The sequence below is a fragment of the Miscanthus floridulus genome, chromosome 8 (assembly GCF_019320115.1).
Source record: "Miscanthus floridulus cultivar M001 chromosome 8, ASM1932011v1, whole genome shotgun sequence".
NCBI lineage: Eukaryota > Viridiplantae > Streptophyta > Magnoliopsida > Poales > Poaceae > Miscanthus > Miscanthus floridulus.
The window spans coordinates 76,456,624-76,477,271 of NC_089587.1; the positions used below are offsets into that span (position 1 = coordinate 76,456,624).

At 46.1% G+C, this 20,648-nt stretch overlaps 3 protein-coding genes across 3 annotated transcripts; all 3 read left to right on the plus strand.

The window, feature by feature from the left end:
- Window positions 1-3,793: 3,793 nt before the first annotated feature.
- On the plus strand, window positions 3,794-7,536 carry LOC136469419 (uncharacterized). Its single transcript, XM_066467620.1, has 2 exons — window positions 3,794-4,005; window positions 7,263-7,536. Exons 1-2 carry the CDS (start codon window positions 3,794-3,796, stop codon window positions 7,534-7,536), a joined length of 486 nt encoding a protein of 161 aa, XP_066323717.1.
- A 2,234-nt stretch (window positions 7,537-9,770) lies between these two features.
- Window positions 9,771-10,485, plus strand: LOC136476736 (uncharacterized). The gene has a single exon (XM_066474672.1). It carries the CDS (start codon window positions 9,833-9,835, stop codon window positions 10,331-10,333), a length of 501 nt encoding a protein of 166 aa, XP_066330769.1. The 5' UTR covers window positions 9,771-9,832; the 3' UTR covers window positions 10,334-10,485.
- A 1,853-nt stretch (window positions 10,486-12,338) lies between these two features.
- LOC136476737 (histone H2B.3-like) lies at window positions 12,339-13,088 on the plus strand. The gene has a single exon (XM_066474673.1). The coding sequence runs from the start codon at window positions 12,420-12,422 to the stop codon at window positions 12,876-12,878; it is 459 nt and encodes a 152-aa protein (XP_066330770.1). The 5' UTR covers window positions 12,339-12,419; the 3' UTR covers window positions 12,879-13,088.
- Window positions 13,089-20,648: the final 7,560 nt, after the last annotated feature.

A 20,648-nucleotide genomic window follows, 5' to 3' on the forward strand; every position in this document is an offset into this window, starting at 1 on the left:
GGGTTGCTAGATTTACCACGCATAAGACTGTCTCCAACAAGGCGACTCATATGGGCACCCAAAGTCAAAATGGGTAACAAAGGCCCAAAATCAGCCTCCAACAGACTACCTATACGGGAGACCCATTTTGGGTTGCCTGATAGACACAGCCCAAATATTAGCATCATCTCTCCTGGAAACCCATTTACACAAATAATTCTCTTTTGGGTCCTGTTGTTGGAGAAGTTGTCGAATGGGTATTAAACCCTTTGACTGTAATGCTACCCAAAGGTCAAATGGATCTTGTATTTTAGATGTTGTTGTTGGAGATAGTCTAAAGCACAAGCCACTGCTTGAGTTCATGTTGTAGGCTTGTAGCCAGCTGAGTCATGCACTTTCAACATAACCTAGAGAATCTCTCATGATAGAGAGGATTGAAAAGCAAAATTTATGTTAAATAGAATAGATGCATCGAGAATTTAATAACCTCGCGCCGTACTCGTCTGCGTGAGAGATCTACTTCCTCCGTCCATAAAAGAATGTAATTCTCGCATTTTGAGAAGTCAAATCATTTCAATTTTAACTATAATTATATGCAAAAGTATTAACACTTACGAGACAAAATAAGTACCATTAGATTAGTTATCGAATATATTTTTATAATATATTTATTTTGAGACATAAATGTTAATATAATTTACTAATAAAACTTAATCAAAATTGAGTTCATTTGATTGACACGTTTTCTATAATTGTATTTTTTTATGGAGGGAGTACATTACTGCGTGGCTCTGTTGGCCGTGCCTAAGCTGAAGACGTAGCCCGTAGGCAGACTGCAGACATGACACGGCACGATTAGTGCTAACTAATAAGACTACTGACCCGACTACTCATAGCCTCATAGGGCCGTGCCTCATCGAGCGCGTGCCATACTCAGTGACGCTGCTTTGGCCATCTATAACCACTAGCTGCAGCGTGTGGCTTCTCTGTTTCTTTGCACTAGTCCGTTTGGGCGTGTGGCGGATGGCCGAGACTCCTGCATGTGTGACCCCGGCCGTCCGAGTCGTGCGAGGGTCATGCGCGACCACGCGAGACGCGACACAAGGAGCTTGGCACGCCTAAAGGGAAACGTCCTCCCCTAAAAATAGCCACACGGTCTTCGTATATAAACAATCCGTGCCCCGCCCCGCACCCGTCTTCGCAATCGCAACACACAGCAAAGCAACGAGTAGTCGGTTCTTCACGTAGCCTACCCCTTTTGGCACTTGTTTACAGAGGGGGAGTGTTAGGCTTTGATCTATCTTGTAAATAAGTTAGTTGGTCACTTAGTTTTGAGACTTTAAAACCTTTAGCTTGTGTGAACTATGTCGTGTGTGGCTAATATGTGATGGACAACTATATATGTGTTTGTGATGCACGATTGTAGGACAAGTAATGGTTATCTATCTACCTTATTAGCTTGTGTTTGTCTCTACTTGTGATGGTGGATGTATTTTGGATGGCCATGTGTTGCTTCAAGTTTCTACTTTGAAATCTTGGCCATCATATTCTCTTTTATTTGTTGTGTGAAATAACATGTCATATTGCATCTCTTTTCACGGATATATATTTGTTCACACACACTTGTTGCACCCCACAGATTGCAAAATTTAGGTCGAGCTTTTGTCTTGATGTATGCAAATCATGTATAGATGATTCTAATTGAAATTGAAATTCATGCATACATCAAGGGGGAGCTCTTCATAAATTTTGGGTTTCAAAAGCTTTAAATTCTTTCATTCTTATAAAAGCCTAAGTTGGTTATCATCAATTACCAAAAAGGGGGAGATTGAAAGTGCATTTGCCCCCTATGTGGGTTTTGGTGTATTGATGACATCCAAATTAGGGACTAATGTGATCTTAATGAGATATGTCGCAGCTATTAGTCCCATGAAAGATTCAAAGAGTTGATAAAGATGAAATGGTATCCCTCAATTCTTGAAGTTGTAAAGGCAGACGAACTCAAAGCACTCTCCAAGGGTTCTATTTTTGTTTTTGAGTTTAGGATCCACCACACTATAAAGAGGGATGCAAACTTAGTTGGTCTAAGGAAGATAGAGTGCTCAAGCATAAAAATAAAATCAAAAGAGAGACACTCTAGCACTCCATGAGCACGTAGAATATTTTTCGGTGACTGTTGGTGTCGAAAGTCCCGACGTAAGTCAGAACTCCCGACCGTCAGAAGTCATGACTTATGCCGGAAGTCTTGACACCTAGTCACTTAGCCTACGCGGTGACCGTGGCCGTCGGAAGTCCCGACATAAGCCAAAACTCCCGACCATCGGAAGTCATGACTCATGCCGGAAGTCCTGACGCCCAGTCACTTAGCCTACGCGGTGACCGTGGCCGTCGAAAGTCCCGATGTGAGTCAGAACTCCTGACAGTCAGAAGTCCTGACCCAAGTCAGGAGTCCCAACACCTGGGGGTTTGCTGGTCGGCTAACTGCGCCCGTCAGAAGTCCTGATGTACGTCGGGAGTCCCGACCGCAACATTGACTTGCTCGTGCGGACTTTTGACCCTACATGAACAGTGTTTTCTATTAAGGTCAGAAGTCCCGAGATCTGTGTCGAAACTTCCGACGTAGATCTGGACGGTTAGATTTCTACTATGAGTATAAATAGCCCTCTCCTCACTTCTAACCGGTACAAACTGATTCATAGCTTACAAACCTTCATGCTCAACAGCTCCCAAGCATTCAAGGCACCCCTCTCCTCTCCCCTTTGCTCCAATCTTTGATTCCCCTAGGGTTTTAAGTGAAAGGAGAGTGGATTAAGTGAGAGAACCACTTTGGCAAGCTTGAGCACTTGATGTCTTCGTCAAGCCGGTTGGATTTGCGTCTATTACTCTTGGGGCTTTGCCCCTAACCGGCTAGGTGTTGCCCAAGAGCTTCCATCTTGTGGAAGAGCCCTGGGAAATTTGTATTAGCCTTTATTTGTTAGTGGAAAGCTCAAGTGGCCTTTGTGGTTGCTTTGAGAGAGGCAAGGAGGTGAAGGAGACTCCGACCTTTGTGGTCTCCTCAACAATGAGGACGTAGGAGCTCCTTTGTGGGGTTGCTGAACCTCGGGATAAATCTTTATGTCCCATGTGCTTGTTGTTGTGTTTGCTCGAGATTACTTGTATTTGTTTGTCTCTCTATCTCCTGAACTTTATTTTAGGGTTTGGACTCGATCTATGGTTTGGAGGCATTTTGGAGTTAAGGGAGTGACCCAACATCTTCACCAAACTGCTAGTAAGTGGGGTTGTAAGATTATTTATCCGCAAAGTTAAATTTGGCACTGCTTTTGTAGTTCACGTAGGCGTCGAGACTTCTGACGACGTCGGGAGTTCCGACCCAAACTGTCGGGACTTCGGACATTGACTGATAAATTTGAACTTAGCATTTGTAGTTAATTTTTAGATATGCCTATTCACCTCTCCTCTAGGCATTGTTAGATCTGTTCAGTTGCTCTAAGAATCTTTGCAGTTTTCTCTCAGTCCACCTATATAATAGCTAGCTCTTTACTATTAATACATGATCCACTTATCTCTCTCACAAAGTTTCTCAATTCTTATGTCTAAGCCGGCCATAAACTTACATCCTGCTTCTCTTCTCTCTCATCTTTTTTCTCCTCCAGTTCAGCATTCAGCTACCTTATAGCCTGCTATTATACTTGCTCTAAGCCCCACCGCCGCGCATGGCCCCAGCACGGCAACACACCACCTCGACACGCAGAGCAAGTGAGCAACCACCACCTCCACCACCAAGATGTAGCAAGAGCAGCAACAGCCAGTAGCAATGCCCCATGCCTACACCATGGTCCTCATCGCCACGCTCCTCTTGGCCGCTGTCACGGTGGCGCCGTGCGCGGGGGAGGTGCGCGACGTCACCACCGACGAGGGCAGGGACCTATCGTCCGCCGACGCACCAGCCTCCGACACGCCCGCCCTAGGGCCCGACGCCGCCTCGTCCCCAGACTCCTCGAAAGCACCATCGTCGAGTTCCAATGCGTAACTGGCGCCGGTCTAGAGACCTATCTATGTACGAGCAAGATTCTTGGCCGACATGCTCGCTCCTCGTCCTCGAGACGAGTGTATATATGGCGGCCTGGATCAGTTCATTCCTTCCTTCCTTCCTTCCTTCCTTGTAATAACGGTGTGCACCCGACGACGATGATACATATGGTGGTTTGAATGTTCATTGGGTGCTGAGCATTCATTTTAATATGGAGTTTTTCCTTTACCTTTTTCATCATTCCTTTTCAATTTTTCATATGTACTGAGCACCCATGGTGCGATAAGAGAAAATTTTCAATTTGTTGGACTGATGGCTGATCGATCAAGGTGCCCATTGCGCGACTATCTCTAATCATAAGGTGTTATTTTTATTCATTATTCATACAGATACAATTAAGATTTAAGAGGCTGCTTGATACCTTTGCTCTGCTAAGTACTTTCTAGCGTCGTCGGGCGAGGATTTTAGAGCAGCCAACATCTTGGGTTTCGGTTTGGGGGAAAGCACATATCGGTTTCTTTTTGTGTGTGTTTGTGTGTTGGCCAGATTGTGGCTGCTTTTTCATTAGGGCATCTCCAATGTATAGAACCAACCCCATTTCTATACTAAGATGTAACATCATGTGTTAAATTGCCCCCAATGTTTATAACCGGTACTTTTAGAACCAACTCCATTTCTATACTAAGATGTAACACCATGTGTTAAATTTCCCCCAATGTTTATAACCAGTACTTTTAGGGCATGTTTGGATCCCTCCTATAAACTTTAGAGCTCTAAAAGTTTTAGAGCACTTTAGCTCTATTTTGAGCTCTAACGCTTTAATGTGAGGTGGGCTAAAGTTTATAACTAACTTTAGACTACTTGTTTGGAGCTTTAGCTCTAAATTTTAGAGCTCGAGAAGGAAATCCAAACATGCCCTTAGATCTATAAGTGGGCCCCATATATTATTTAAAAAATTGGACTACCCAACTCCTCTTCCATCTCTTCCCATCTCATCGCAACCCACGCCCTCCACGCCGCTTCGTTGAGCTCCGACTAACCCCATCCGCTCCGCTCCTACCAACGCCACGACACCTCCACTCCTTGGAGGTTATCTGACGCCGCTTCCGCTCTTGTGAGGTTGTGCGACATTGCCTCCTTTCTTGCGAGATCATCTAGTGTTATTTGATCTTGCGGACAAGCAGTTTGATAGCAAATTCGGTGGACAAGGAGCTGCAACTCGACATCAGGACCTGTCGGCTTCACCACGGCCCGCCTCTGTTCCTTAGAGCCTTGTCGCGCAGCCTCTGCCGCTCCACCATGCCCTACCGCTACTCCCCCAGACCACCACACGTCCTCTTATATAGTCCGGGTATAAGGTTACTGATGGAATGCCAAATAATATGATATACGTTTTGCTAGTTTGTTACAAGGTGATTAGATTAGCACGATTTACTTGGCTGTTAAGACTATCTAGTCGATATCTAACTTTCCAAGCAGTCGATGCACCTTGTTCGGCTTGAGCCTCTATCTTGGCAAGCTCAAACCATCCCATCCTAATTGGACTTGGGGTTCAATCACCCCCCCCCTTTATTTCCTTAGCCTCTCGCCTCGTCTCTGTGACTAGGGGATGTTTCACCGGGCCTACAGGACGGCTCGATGCAACTAAGGCCATGTCCAATGCTATGGCTAATAGTACTAGAGTCCACATCCGCGCAATGCATCCAACTCAGCTTTGCTAGTGGCCTTGCGGGTTGCTAGATTTACCACGCATAAGACTGTCTCCAACAAGGAGACCCATATGGACACTCAAACTCAAAATAGGTAACAGAGACCCAAAATCAGGCTCCAGCAGACTACCTATACGAGAGACTCATTTTGAGTTACCTGATAGACACAATCCAAATATGAGCATCCTCTCTCCGAGAAACTCATTTGTAGAAATGATTCTCTTTTCGGTCCTGTTGTTAGAGATGATGTCGAATGTGTATTAAACCCTTTGACTGTAGCACTACCTAAAAGTCAAATAGATCTTGTATTTTAGATGTTATTGTTTGAGATAGTCTAAAGCACAAGCCATTGCTTGAGTCCACGTTGTAGGCTTGTGGCCAGCCGAGTCATGCACTTTCATGGAACCAAGAGAATCTCCCATGATAGAGAGAGAGGATTGAAAAGCAAAATTTATGTTAAATAGAATGGACGTATTGGTCTACATCGAGAATTTAATAACCTCGCGCCTTACTCGTCTGTGTGAATATATATCAATTTTTCAACGAGATCTACTTCCTTCGTCCATAAAAAAAAATGCAATTCTTACTTTTCGAGAAGTCAAATCATTTCAATTTTAACTAAAATTATATGCAAAAGTATTAACACTTACGAGACAAAATAAGTACTATTAGATTAGTTATCGAATATATTTTTTATAATATATTTATTTTGAGACATAAATGTTAATATAATTTACTAATAAAACTTAATTAAAATTGAGCTAATTTGATAGACACGTTTTTTATAATTATATTCTTTTTATGGAGGGAGTACATTACTGTGTGGCTCTGTTGGCCGTGCCTAAGCTGAAGACATAACCCGTAGGCAGACTGCAGACATGACACGGCACGATTTAGTAAGGCCCTGTTTAGATCTCACCTAAAAACCAAAAATTTTCAAAATTCCCCGTCATATCAAATCTTGCGGTACATACATGGAGCATTAAATATAGGTAAAAAGAATAACTAATTGCACAGTTTGCCTGTAATTGGCGAGACGAATCTTTTAAGCCTAAATAATCCATAATTAGATAATTTTTGCCAAATACAAACGAAAGTGCTACAATAGCAAAAAAAAAAAAAAAAAAAAAAACCAAAATTTTCGAAACTAAACGCGCCCTAATAACTAATAAGACTACTGACCCGACTACTCATAGCCTCGTAGGGCCGTGCCTCATCGAGCGCGTGCCATACTCGGTGACGCTGCTTTGGCTATCTATAACCACTGGCTGCAGCGTGTGGCTTCTCTGTTTCTTCGCACTAGTCCGTTTGGGCGTGTGGCGGATGGCCGAGACTCCTGCATGCGTGACCCCGGCCGTCCGAGTCGTGCGAGGGTCATGCGCGACCACGCGAGACGCGACACAAGGAGCTTGGCGCGCCTGAAGAAACGTCCTCCCCTAAAAATAGCCACACGGTATTCGTATATAAACAATCCGCGCCCCGCCCCGCACCCGTCATCGCAATCGCAACACACAGCAAAGCAACGCAAGAAGCAACCACTGCAGTACTGCACCGCCACCAAGCCGCCAAGGCAAAGAAGGCAGCAGCAGCAGCAGCGTCGCAATGGCCCGCGCCTGCGTGTTCCTCGTCGTGCTCCTCCTGGCCGCCGTCGCAATGGCGCCGTTCGCGGGCGCGGCGCGCGTCGACGTCGTCGAGGGCAGGTCCATGAAGTCCGCCGATGCACCGGAGGCCGACGCGCCCGCTCCCGCTCCCGGGCCCGACTCCGCCTCGTCGCCGGACTCGTCGGAGGCACCCTCCAGCAGCAGCTCTTCCGACTAGCCGCCCGGCAGAAATCTCGCTCCGATGATCTATCCGACCCGGCAAAACTATTTATTTCCCTCTTGATTCTCTGGAATAATGTGCTGCACCCTGATGATGTGTGTGTGCATGGGTGCGCGCGGCAAACGCATGCTGGAATGCGCTTGCCTAATTGTTATTTTGTTGTTGTTTCCTCTCTTTCCTATTTTATTAAATTTGTTCATGTGTATGTAATATGTGTCACCCAATATAATACGTGCTACGCCCTTTAATTTTTTTGGTGATGACATCATTTTTCAGTTTTTTGAATGAGCAATGCCACACATTATGTATAATCAGTTTGTATGAGGCTATATATCGACATCGGATTTCTGAAATTAAGCAACTTGTATAATAATGTAACGCGCCGGGCATTGTGCAATTAAACAACTTGTATAACCAGCTTCTGAAATGAATCCATCTGTATAATCATTTAATAGGCATTGTCTCTGTTGGGATTTGTCTGCAAGTTCTCCTGGGACATGAGTTCTTCGGATTGGATTATTGTTGTTTCTTTTTAAACAAACCAGCACTAACAATGCCTATTTGTATTGGTGTAGAAGAAAATACAAACAAGTAATCATGAGGAGTTACCTATATAGGGGTGAAAAAGTTACAATAGCAACTTTAACTCAGCAACCGGTCCGATAAACAACAACATGTGTGCGTACCACAAGCCGCTACATTCAGCTCTCTAGCCACTACAACAACAAACTACCCAAACTTAAACTGGTCACCAAACCGATGAACCATTAACGCCCAAACTTCTACCAAGCATACAAGATAGCCACTGCTATATATGCACGGCCAACTGACGCCACGACATTAAATAGAATATGGGACTATAATTCTTTTTTAAAAGGTGGGTTAGAATTTAGAGACGCAAACAAACAAACAAGTGTTGCAACTATCTTGGGCGTTACAAACTTTGAACAACTGACTTGAAATCTTGGTTCTAGATCCAAAGTCGGAAGTGGAAATGCTGAAATCCTTTAACTTCAATTTGGATCTATTGCATCCTCGAGTGTGGGATGGATCCACACTAAACCGATTCACAATCAAAGATCAACTTTTGCATATGGGTTTTAATTTGTTTGAAATAGTGCTGTTTTCCTTTAGAAAAATCAAGCTTCTCAATATCAGATATTGAAATTGAAGTGAAACCTCAGCTGTGCTAATTGCCATCTTATGGACCGAAGGTATTGCACCTTTATCTCCTAGCCGACAAATCTCCTAGCCGTTTTTTACTTTTCAATTTGATACAAAACGAATTTGCAATGTCTGTGACATAAGTGCGCCCACGGTGATAATAACCCAACCCGAGTAATCTGAAACTTCTCCTTTAAAAAAAAGTAATTCGAAACTTATAGTGGATGCTATAGCACACTAGTGGATGCAAAATTTCTCTCTAGTCTAAAATTTATACTTTTGATTATCCTATAAAACTATGGACTAGCTAGTCATGTGTAGTATTTTCATAGTGTGAAAATCATATTAACATATACATTGTTATTATTGAAACTTGTAGTACTTTGCTATTTGCTAATCTCCACGTTATGCCAATCCGTTGCATCAAACATCATGTATTTATCAGGTGGATCATTCCTTATTGTATAGTAACGCATACAGCACTTGCTTACAGCCCATGTTGCAGATTTTAATGGCACCAAAAGCATTTTGTATTATGAAAAAGAAGATTAAAGAATTGGACATGCCATTTCAGCTTTGCTTTAAGCACCAAAATGCAAAATCAAAAGTTGGAACATACATGTCTAATTCCAATGATAATATTATAGCTAGTACTAGGCCAAAATATGACATCACACACAAAACATATCCATATCTTGGGTTGTTTGTAACGCATGAAATTCGTAGTATTGATGCCACTCAACCAGTTTCCATGTATTAACTTTTATATCTACTATGCTAAATGACACAGCATGCATTTGCATGAACATTCTAGCATACATGCACGAGGTTAGAAGAACCAACCAAATTTCTTATAGACTACGTCCCCAATAGACTGCATGAGCGTGAAGTGTGGATTCACCAAAAAATAACCTCAGCCATGACACACGGCGCGCATGACCACAAATGAAATTATGTCAGTTGTGGCGTGCCGCCATTCTCGCAGTCTTACTCGGCTTCATAACTTTTGTACACACACTCGTGTTATTCGTTAGCAAGGCATCACCTTATCTAAATCTAAATAAAAACACACCACACCCGTCTCTCATACCATTGAGTGATTTGCTATCAGAAGACACTTCAATAGACAATGGCGCACAACCTCATTGTCACATTGTTCATTCTAGCGGTCTATGTCGCCGCGGTGGCGACACCATTAGTCTATGCTACCAAATCTCCAACGAGCACAATAGCCAAGGAGGACGAAGCAACCAAAGAAGGGGATGCAGCCGCCAAGGCGCCCGAAGCCGCCACCAAGGGGTCTACGAAGGACCACAAAGCAGAAGCTAAGGGGGATGCGCCCACCACGGCAACCGATGTAGCCACCAAAGGGTCTGCCAAGGACCACAAAGAAGACACTAAGGGGGATGCGTCCGCCAAGGCGCCTGAAGCAGCCACCAAGGGGTATGCCAAGGTCCCCAAAACAGACTCTAAAGGGGCTGCTGCAAAAGGGTCCGGAGCACCCATGTCATGGCCGGATGGGGGGCCTGAGTTCGTCCAAATGGTCATCAAGAACCCCTTCTTGAAAACCACACCACCATCGAGTGATGACCTCCCCATTGACCCCACTCCAGAAGGTAGCATGACCTAAAAAGCAAAATTATGATCGACCAAATATTAAGGTAAGAATACAGAGGTATTATGATGTTTCTATATTACATTTGGTTTAACTTCTCTAGTTTGTTGAGAGTATTTGAGTAGGATTAGGAATATTTGTACCATTATAACATTTCACACGTTTAATTAATTCCATGTTTTATTTTACTAGTATATATAAAGAGAAGGTTCAATTATGCCTTTTTATATTGATTTTATACGATGTGATTTGTTGGTTGGTGTCTGTGATGCTGCAACTCCTATTGACACCATTTGAGGCTTATTTGAGCAATTACATTTATGCAAAATATTGCTTATGTGTTTGGTTAGGTGTCTAGGGACTTATTTGTGATAATATACAGCTTTGGAGACATTTTCCAAAGTGTTCCAGCCAGCCCAAAAAGGGCATCCCGAGCTCCCTCTCCCTCTTGCGGTGCTTGTTCTTCTCCTTCTGGGGTTAAGAGAGAGATCTGAAATATTTGAGGGGTGAGACTTTGATCTCCCGAATCTATCTATTAGAGAGTGAAATTGGTGGGGATTTAGAGCCTCCCCAACTTTGTTGGCTCGCACCTTTTGTATTTTCGTATTTTACGGTGGATTGCTTGCTTGTCATTGCCTATGCTTTTTCCCACAAGTGGTTCCCAAGCAAATCCTTGCGTGTACGTGTGATTCGGTATTCCTCTTACGATATGAGTTGATTGGTTCCCATCTTGCTTTCTATTGGTGCTGTTTGTTGAAGATTGGATAAATTTGCTCATGGTAGCTGGATCGACATACGAGGCATATGTGTTTTTTGATGTGTTGTTGATCTGCGGTGGGAATAGTTGTTGAAAGTACTTTGTGTACAAGTCACATGCAAAATTTAAACAATTCTTGATCTATGATTTTCGTGTTCGTGGTCTATGCTAATAACTTCCGGACTTATGCTCGGAAGTCCGGACCTCCGAAACGTCCAAAGAAATATCTTGTGGTTCTAGACTTCGCTACATCCTTAAAGTTTGGGTGTTAATTTTTGGTTCCTATTTATACAGCTGCTCCCGTTTGTCCTATATACAGTGTCAGTGAGGATGGCTCAGATTTATGCACATATTTAGAGGATAATTTGGATTCGAAGTTAGTACTCAATTTTGCTAAACGGAGGCCCTCTCGTATGGTATTGCCCTGTGGGCACTTTGTTGGAGGGTTTGTGGGCGTCACAAAATGCCACAAAAATACATGGGTTGCATGTTGACATTATATTTTCTCATTTTTGAATATATAACGTATATGACAAACTAATGAGCTTATTTTTAGTGCATGTGTACTATGTTTAATTTTATGTATGAATTAATTATCTCCACATATTTGCAATTCTAAAAAAAACGCAGGGAGAACTATTTTATTTTTTCTATATTACAAAATAATTCGAACACAAAAGCCTGCCAGTCCTCCGAATTCCGAATCCACGCCGGGTGGGCAGTGGCGAGCCCTCCCATTTTTTCGCATTTGGTACTCGTATGTTGTAGGGCCTCTTTGGCATGGGTTATGTCGGCTTCGGCTTCATCTATTTTATATAAATCGAGGTACTGTAGCGTGAGGTCGTTTTGTAAGCCGGAGTTAAAATAAACTAGAAGCCGAAAAAAATCAGTTTTTCTGGCTTCACCGGTTTTGACTTCACCGATGAAGCCATTTTGGACGAGGCGTGCTAAAGTGGCAGTAGTATACCAACCGGAGCCTACATTGGCGCCAAACGAAAAAAACAGACAAATCAAAACTCCCGCCAGGTGCACACTTCACCGCCTCCCACCGACGTCTGGGCCCTCATCCTCCACGTCACCGATCCGCGACGCTCCCTCCTCCCTTTCCCGCCCGAGCCACCTCAGCGATCCGCGTCGATCTGCATCCCGTTCGTCCACCGGAACGGCCGAACCCCATCGCACCCCTCCACGCCAGCGATCCGCGGCTCGCACCCTCCCACCAATCGCGTCTCACCTCCCACCCCCTATAAAGCCGCGCCCCAGCAACAATATATCCCCAAGCACCCACGGCCACACCCAGTCCGCCGAGAAGAAGCTCGATCCCGAACCCACCGCCCGATCCCGATGGCACCCAAGGCCGAGAAGAAGCCCGCCGCGAAGAAGCCGGCGGAGGAGGAGCCGGCGACGGAGAAGGCGGAGAAGGCCCCGGCGGGTAAGAAGCCGAAGGCCGAGAAGCGGCTTCCGGCCGGCAAGTCCGCCGGCAAGGAGGGCGGCGAGAAGAAGGGCAAGAAGAAGGCGAAGAAGTCGGTGGAGTCGTACAAGATCTACATCTTCAAGGTGCTGAAGCAGGTGCACCCGGACATCGGCATCTCGTCCAAGGCCATGTCCATCATGAACTCCTTCATCAACGACATCTTCGAGAAGCTGGCGGCGGAGGCGGCCAAGCTGGCGCGCTACAACAAGAAGCCCACCATCACGTCCCGCGAGATCCAGACCTCCGTCCGCCTCGTCCTCCCCGGCGAGCTCGCCAAGCACGCCGTCTCCGAGGGCACCAAGGCCGTCACCAAGTTCACCAGCTCCTAGGCGAGCGATGGGATCTGCCTCAGTTCCGTTCAGGAATCATGAAGTAGTAGTGTGGTCGTGTGTTGCAGCGGCGGTAGTTGCCCCTGCGTCTGCTCTTTGTTCATCTCTAGTCGTCTGATTTATGTAAGAAGTAACCTGGTGTGGTACTGTAGCTGTTCATCTTTGCAATTTCTGATTGCAAATATATGTGAAATCTATCCTTGTATGTCACTGAATTTTGCTTTCGTTCTGAACCTGTATTTACCGCTGACTCGAAAATTTCGTGTCCTGTTATCATCTTCCTGCGGCCTGTTGTCAATTTCCATTTTCTGAACTTGCGTTGCCTTGTTGGGAGATAGAGATTTAGTACAGCAGAACGCCCGTTGTTCTTCGCTGTGCCGTAAACATGGCTTCTTGCGAGTGATTTGTTCACTGTAGCATTCAAAACTTCGCCCCCGCTTCGCATCAGTTTCAAATTGTCCGCGTCACTTCAATTTCTCTACTGAACTCGTGCCTTGTTTAGATGCCACCAAAATTCCAAGTTTTTTCACTCTCTCTTCATCACATCAATTTTTAACCGCTTGTATGGAGTATTAAATGTAGGTAAAAAAATAACTAATTATACAGTTTAGTTGGAAATCACGAGATGAATCTTTTGAGCCTAGTTAATCCACGATTGGACAATATTTGTCAAATAAAACGAAAGTGATACTATTCATCAGGCTGAAATTTTTTCAGCATCTAAACGAGGCCTCGGCATCTCCAAACGCAAAGTTCTCTGCATTCTGTTTGGGTTTAATTTCCAGTTTCTGAACTTGAGGTTGCCTTGGTGGGAGATGAGATTTGGCACGCAGCAAAATGCGAGCCGTTCTGCGATTCCTCACTGTGCTGGAAACATCAACATGGCTTCAGTTTCGAGCGTCTTGGTTGCTTGAATTTCAATCTTTTGGGCTGCTTGGGCGCGATGTCCTCAGAAAGTCGAAAGCCGAAAATCTGGCGCGAGAGTTTCGGAAGCCACGCTAAATTTTTGCTTTGGCGCCGAGTGGGGAGAACTGGACCTGTTGACAAATTATGCTGGGCCCAACCATCCTCAGGTGCTTAATTGCAGTCTCGCCTGGCCCATTTTAAATGTTATTATATAGGCCCACTAGTACGAGTATACTTAATTACTCCATCCGTTCAAATTGCAACTCGCTTTCATTTTTTTTCCGCCCATTTCGCTATGTATGTATCTAATCTAGATTCATAAAAAATAGATGTACCAAAAAGATTAAAATAACTTATAATTTATAACGAAGTGAGTACTGTAAACTACGTGTCTGCATTTTAGAGCCTCACGCTATAAACAAGCCATCCCAAATAACGTACTAGCGTCCGGACGTCTGGATAAACGCGTGCGCCCAGACATCTGCGCCCACGTTTCGGGGATGCGTCGCCCTGCCCGTACCATCCGCTCGCACACATGAACTGCCCGCTTCAGCACCACTTCCCGTGCGCACGTGGGGACCGGCTGCACCCTGCTCCGTATCGAGCACACGGGGATTGCCTGTGCCGGCTGCTTCCCACGCTCGCTTCACACAGGAACCGCATGCACGATGCCCTAGCAGCTGCTGCAGGCGGCATCGACAACTGGGGCCCATTGCAACATATGCAACACCTGATCTATTTTTGTAATATCTAGATGAAACATGTTCAACATACGTCCGAAACAACTGAAACATTTGCAATATAAGTCTGAAAACACTTGAAAGCCGTTGCAAGCATGTGCAACGACTAGATAAAACACTTGCAACATATGCGTGAAATATATGTCATATCTAGATAAAACGCTTGCAACATATGACTGAGAAACAGATGAAACATTTGGAACAAACTCTTGCAACATGCGTGTATGGCCTTTGTAACATATGCAACATCATGATTTACTTTTGCAACATCTATGCGAAACACTTGCAACATACCTTTGAAACATCTGAAATAATTGAAACATACGTTGCAACATGCGTTTTCGCGCAACATCTCCTTGCTGCTTGCAACATGGAGGACGAAGCAACCAAAGAAGGGGATGCAGCCGCCAAGGCGCCCGACCAAGGACCACAAGCAGAAGCTAAGGGGGATGCGCCCATCGCGGCAACTGATGTAGCCACCAAAGGGTCAGCCAAGGACCACAAAGAAGACACTAAGGGGGAGGTGCCACCATGGGGTATGCCAAGGTCCCCAAAACAGACGCTAAAGGGGTTGCTGCAAAAGGGTCTAGAGCGTCCATGTCATGGCCGGATGGGGGGCCTGAGTTTGTCTAAATGGTCATCAAGAACCCCTTCTTGAAAAACACACCACCATCAAGTGATGGCCTCCCCATTGACCCGACTCCAGAACGTAGCATGACCTAAAAAGCAAAATTATGATTGACCAAATATTAAGGTAAGAATACAGAGGTATTATGTTGTTTCTATATTACGACCCTGTTTGGTTCTACAAGCCCTCCTAAAATTCCTGTCACATCAAATGTTTAGACATATGCATAGAGTATTAAATATAGACTAATTACGAAACTAATTATACAACCTGCGACTAATGTGTGAGACGAATCTTTTAAGTCTAATTAGTCCATGATTTGACAACGTGGTGCTACAGTAAACATGTGCTAATGACAAATTATTTAGGCTTAAAAAATCATCTCACAAATTAGCCTCCATCTATGTAATTAGTTTTTTAATTAATCTATATTTAATACTCTTTATTAGTATCTAAACATTCAATGTGGCATGAATTTTAGGAGCGACTAAAGAACCAAATACCCTCTACATTTGGTTTAACTTCTCTAGTATGTTGACAGTATTGAGTAGTGTCGGGCATCAATATTAGGGATACCCAAAGAAAGAAAGTTAGCGATCATGCTGACTTCATTGGATGGAGCAAGACATATTAAAAGGTCTCGCCCGGCCTCTTGGGTTTGTGCTCCATCTCGCCCGACCTCTTGAGTACGGGCTCCGTCTCACCCGACTCCAAGGACGCGGTTTCCGTCTCGCCCGACCTCAAGGCCGCGGGGGTCTCGTCCAAGGCCACGAGCTCCGTCTCGCCCGACCCCTTGGGTTCGTGCTCCGTATTGTCCGACCCCTCGGGTGAGAGCTACGTCTCATCCGACCCAAAGGTCACGGGCTCCGTCTCGCCCAACTCCTTAGGTTCACGCTCTGTCTCACCCAACCCCTTAGGTGAGAGCTCCGTCTCGCCCAACCTCAAGGCTGCAGGCCCTGTCTCGCTTGACCCCTTGGGTTCACGCTCCTTCTCGCCCGACCCTAAGGTTGCGGGATCTCGCCTAAGGCTGTGGGCTCTGTCTCACCCGACCCCAAGGCCGTGGGCTCCGTCTCGCCCGACCCCAAGGCCGTGGGCTCTGTCTCGCTTGACTCCTTGGGTGTGGGCTCTGTCTTGCCCGACCCTAAGGCTGCGGGGGTCTCGCCCAAGGTCGCGGGCTCCGTCTTGCCCGGCCCTAAGGCCGTGGGCTTCGTCTCGCCTGACCCCTTGGGTGCAGGCTCTGTCTTGCTCGACCTCTTGGGTGAGGGCTCCGTCTCGCCCAACCCTAAGGACGCGGGTTTCGTCTCGTCCGATGGGGACCCATAACGTTGCCAACCACTCCATGTCCAAGCATATGAGCCTGGGTCAAAACTAACACTAGGGAGGAGACTGGCACGCCTCGATGTAACCCGTGGCCATAACAAGCCATACCTGAGGATTCACATCAAGAACAACGTCGAGCGTGCCGATGCTGTTCTTCCTAACCCTCTTACAAACACTGACAGGCGCGTCAGTTCACCACGACGTCTGCTAGGACGAAATGGAACGCCATGACCGACAGATGACGCTTGCGCATGGCGCTAATGACGAACAGGGCCACGACGTGGAGCCGTCCCTATTGACATCTACAAGATTGGTGGGACCTGCATGAAGGAGAAGAAGGACCTCGGTGATCCTAGAAGCCTTCTTCTCTCTCTCGTTCTTCTCCTTTTGCTCTGCTATAACCCGTGCTTTCCCTTTCCTTATAAAAGGGGAAGCAGGGAGCCCCACGGTGGGGATGGAGATCCGCACGAGACTGAACCACAAGATAAAAACACAAGAGGATGACACGAACACACGGCTGAGGGGCGATCGAGCTCTCAGCATCCGTTCACTCCTTTAATCGGAGACTTAGGATCCTTTCCCTCTCTCATCTGTTTGTAACTCTTACTACAAACCAAGTGCCGGTAATACGAGCAATAATAAATTGGACATATGGATGTTTTGTCGGAACCAGTATAAACTTTTGTGTCCTCCGAGCACACCATTCGAGCCAAACGCTCAGATACAAATTTACTCATCGGTGGTCCAAAAACACCAACAGTTGGCACGCCAGGTAGGGTTTTTTTGCGTATCTCGACGTCCACATCAGGCCTCAGATGGCTAGTCATGGCGTTAGCTAGGTCCTGGGTGCGCACGTGCGCTTTGGGAACCTGGACTTCATCGTTACGATAGAGGGAGAGTTGGCGTAGGTTCCCGCCACCGTCCAACCTCTCTACTCCACCGGCCTCGACACGATCGCCGAGGCGCTTGAGGAGCTATAGTTGCATGCACCAAAGGCCCACGGCCCCGGGAGCGACCGACTCCTCGACTTCGATTACGGGAGGCTAGAGCGCCAGCTCGGCCTTTTCCTGGGACCCCGACCGTCCCGAGAGGACCTGGGGCGCCTCACGTTCTCATTCGCCAATGTCATGACGCAGCTTGCCGGAGGAGAGCCACTCTCCCCAGAATACCTCATTCGAAGCACCCTGACAGCACTCCCGTTCGGTCTGCACAACGCCACGAAGACCGTTGGCCACCTCGCGGCGCAACACATGCCCTCATCCCCTACGAATGACGAGTTCGTGGGGATGACCGAATATGTCGCAGAATGTTTCCACGACCTCCTCGTGGGAGAATCGGAGTCGCCCTCTGACTCTGACTCTAGCAGGAGAGCCATCATCCCTCGCGTGAATGTTTCATGGCAGGTACCCTTGAGGGATACGTCGAAAGCATCCACGAGGGAGAGGCTGTAAGGAAAATGGACCCTAGGCCCATTTACTTTGGATTTTAGTGTTTGATGACCAACACAACCAAATTGGACTAATGAATTTGCAAGTGATTATTTTGTAGTTCAATAGGATGCAAGACGTGACTTGAACGAAGGCGATGTGATGATCCGATGATCAACGCCATAAGCAAGACCTCAGAAGCACAAGAGAAGACCTAAGATATCAAGCAAAGTCTAAGCACGAAGATAGAAACCAAGCCGGACGCAAGATCGTAAAGAAACGAGCTCACATAGGTGATCGGACGCTGCACAGGACGCTACACTGGATGCTCTGACGCACAGGACGCTGCACCGGATGCTGCACAGGACGCTGCACCGGACGCTCCGATCAAGAGGCTCAGCAACAACAGAGTCAACAATAGCGACCGGACGCTACACAGGAAGCTACACCGGACGCTCCGATGCATAGGACGCTGCACCGGACGCTGAGTGCCAGAGTCCGGTCAACATCAGTAAGGTTCCAGAGAGCTGTTTTCATGACCAGACGTGTCCGGTCAGTGCTGACTAGACGCTGGTCAGAGTCCGGTCAGTAGTTCAATAGCGAAATTTCGTCCCCAATGACTACTTTCTCAGTGGGGCTTATAAATAGACCCCAACCGGCCATTTGAGTAGTGTGGAGCTGAGGAAACATACCAAGGGTGTTGATACACCATTTTAGTGATATCTACTTGCATAGTGCTTAGTGTTTTATTAGGTGATTAGCGTAGGTGCTTTGCGAAGTGCTTAGGTTGATTAGATCACCGCTTATGCGCTTACTTTAGGTTTAGGCCTAGTGTTTAGTGAGGGAGCTTGGCCCTTGCGAGGGATTCCTTGCGAGGGGTTCCAACGAGGACTAGGGGGAAGCTTACGCGCTTCTCGATACATCGGTAAAAATACCAGAGTCATCGACGGGAGTTTGTATATCTCTACCTTGCTCTTTAGCTTTCGCATTTACATTGATTGCATTACTCCTTTTATGGTAGAGATAGCAACACATTAGCAAAACCATAGTTACACATTTAGATAGTTTGTCTTTTGCATATGTTTTGCTAAGGTTAGAAAAAGAGGCCATAGTTTAGAGTTACTATTTTAAGTTGCCTAATTCACCCCCTTTTAGGCGTCACGGTCCCCTTCAGAGGCTACCCCAAAAAACGACCTCGATGATGAGGTCGAGGGGGATGCAGGGGCCCCTCCTCGTCTGCGGGTAGAGCAACTGAGGGCCCGACACCAAGAGATCGAGGAAGCACGACTCTACCTCGAGCAGGAACGCGCGGAGCTCGAGCGAGAGATCAAGCGCCATGGAGACGGTGGGCACGCGAAACAACTAAAACATTAGTAACATACGTCTGAAAACACTTGAAAGCCGTCGCAAGCATGTGCAACATCCAGATAAAACACTTGCAACGTATGCGTGAAACATATGCCATATCCAGATAAAACGCTTGCAACATATAACTGAGAAACAGATGAAACATTTGGAACAAACTCTTGAACATACGTGTATAGCCATTGTAACGTATGCAACATCCCAATTTACTTTTGCAACATCCATGCAAAACATTTGCAACATACCTTTGAAACATCTGAAACAATTGACTAAGTCTTGAGTTGGATTTGCTTCAAATTCAATTTCCAAGCTATTAGAAATGTTAGCTAGCGTTATTATCTTGTTAAAACAAAAGTTGCACTATCTTCTACAAAATGTGTACTTCAAACTTTATTAAAGTGTCACATATATGTTTTATAGTGTTTTTGTTCAATAAAAATTAGTTAACATCTCTACTTGCTACCTTTATAAATCGTGAATTAACTTTTCGTTTTACGTTTTTACGACTCGTTTAAGTTACAATGCTTTACCTAAGCATCACACCACATGCAATATCACTTAACTATGATGCTCATGATATGTTTTAGCAAGTGATTTATTATGTAACATCGAGAGTGTTACAACGTCTGCGGTGATTTCTACGTGACTGGTTCTAGAGACATAAGTGATGAGCAGATATGATAGGATGGAAGTTGAAAAAAAGATAGGATAGGATGGAGAAAGAGTGGACAGAAAGATATGATATATGATACGATGGTATAGGATAGGAGGCAGTCGTTGGTTTTGTGACCCACTAATTAGAGCGTTCGGATAGACAGACACCCTGCACGAAGTATTACCGTCTTTATGGACCTATGACACTGCTGACCCTTTGAGCGCCTTAGAAAGATTTGAGAAAAATCTTTGGATTAGCGATGATGACACTGCTTACCAACATTACCATTGAACCAAATGCACATGCACGTCCGCGATTGCCTGAAGCTATCAACGACATTCGTTCCAACGAAACTCAGCGAGGCTGAAATACACCATTTCAAGTACGAAAGGATCATGGACACTCAGCGAGCCATGGAGATGCTGTTCATGCGTGCCTTCGAGCGCCGGGACGCAGCGGAGGTGCAGATGCGGCAGCAAGCGGCGTCTTACTCCCGGACCCTCGCGTGCGGCCTCCTCGCCGCGGGGCACCAACCTCCGCCGCGTCTCCTCCCGCACCCCGCGTCGTTCGCGGCCCTCGTTCGCCGGGGCACGGCGGAGGAGCAGCTGCAGCTGCAGGTGGAGGCCTACTCCTAGTCCATAGCCTGCGCCCTCATTGACGCCGGCCACCTGCCTCCGCCGTGGCTCCTTCCGCACCGCGCTGCTGGAGTAGGGACCTCTGAGCGTTCGG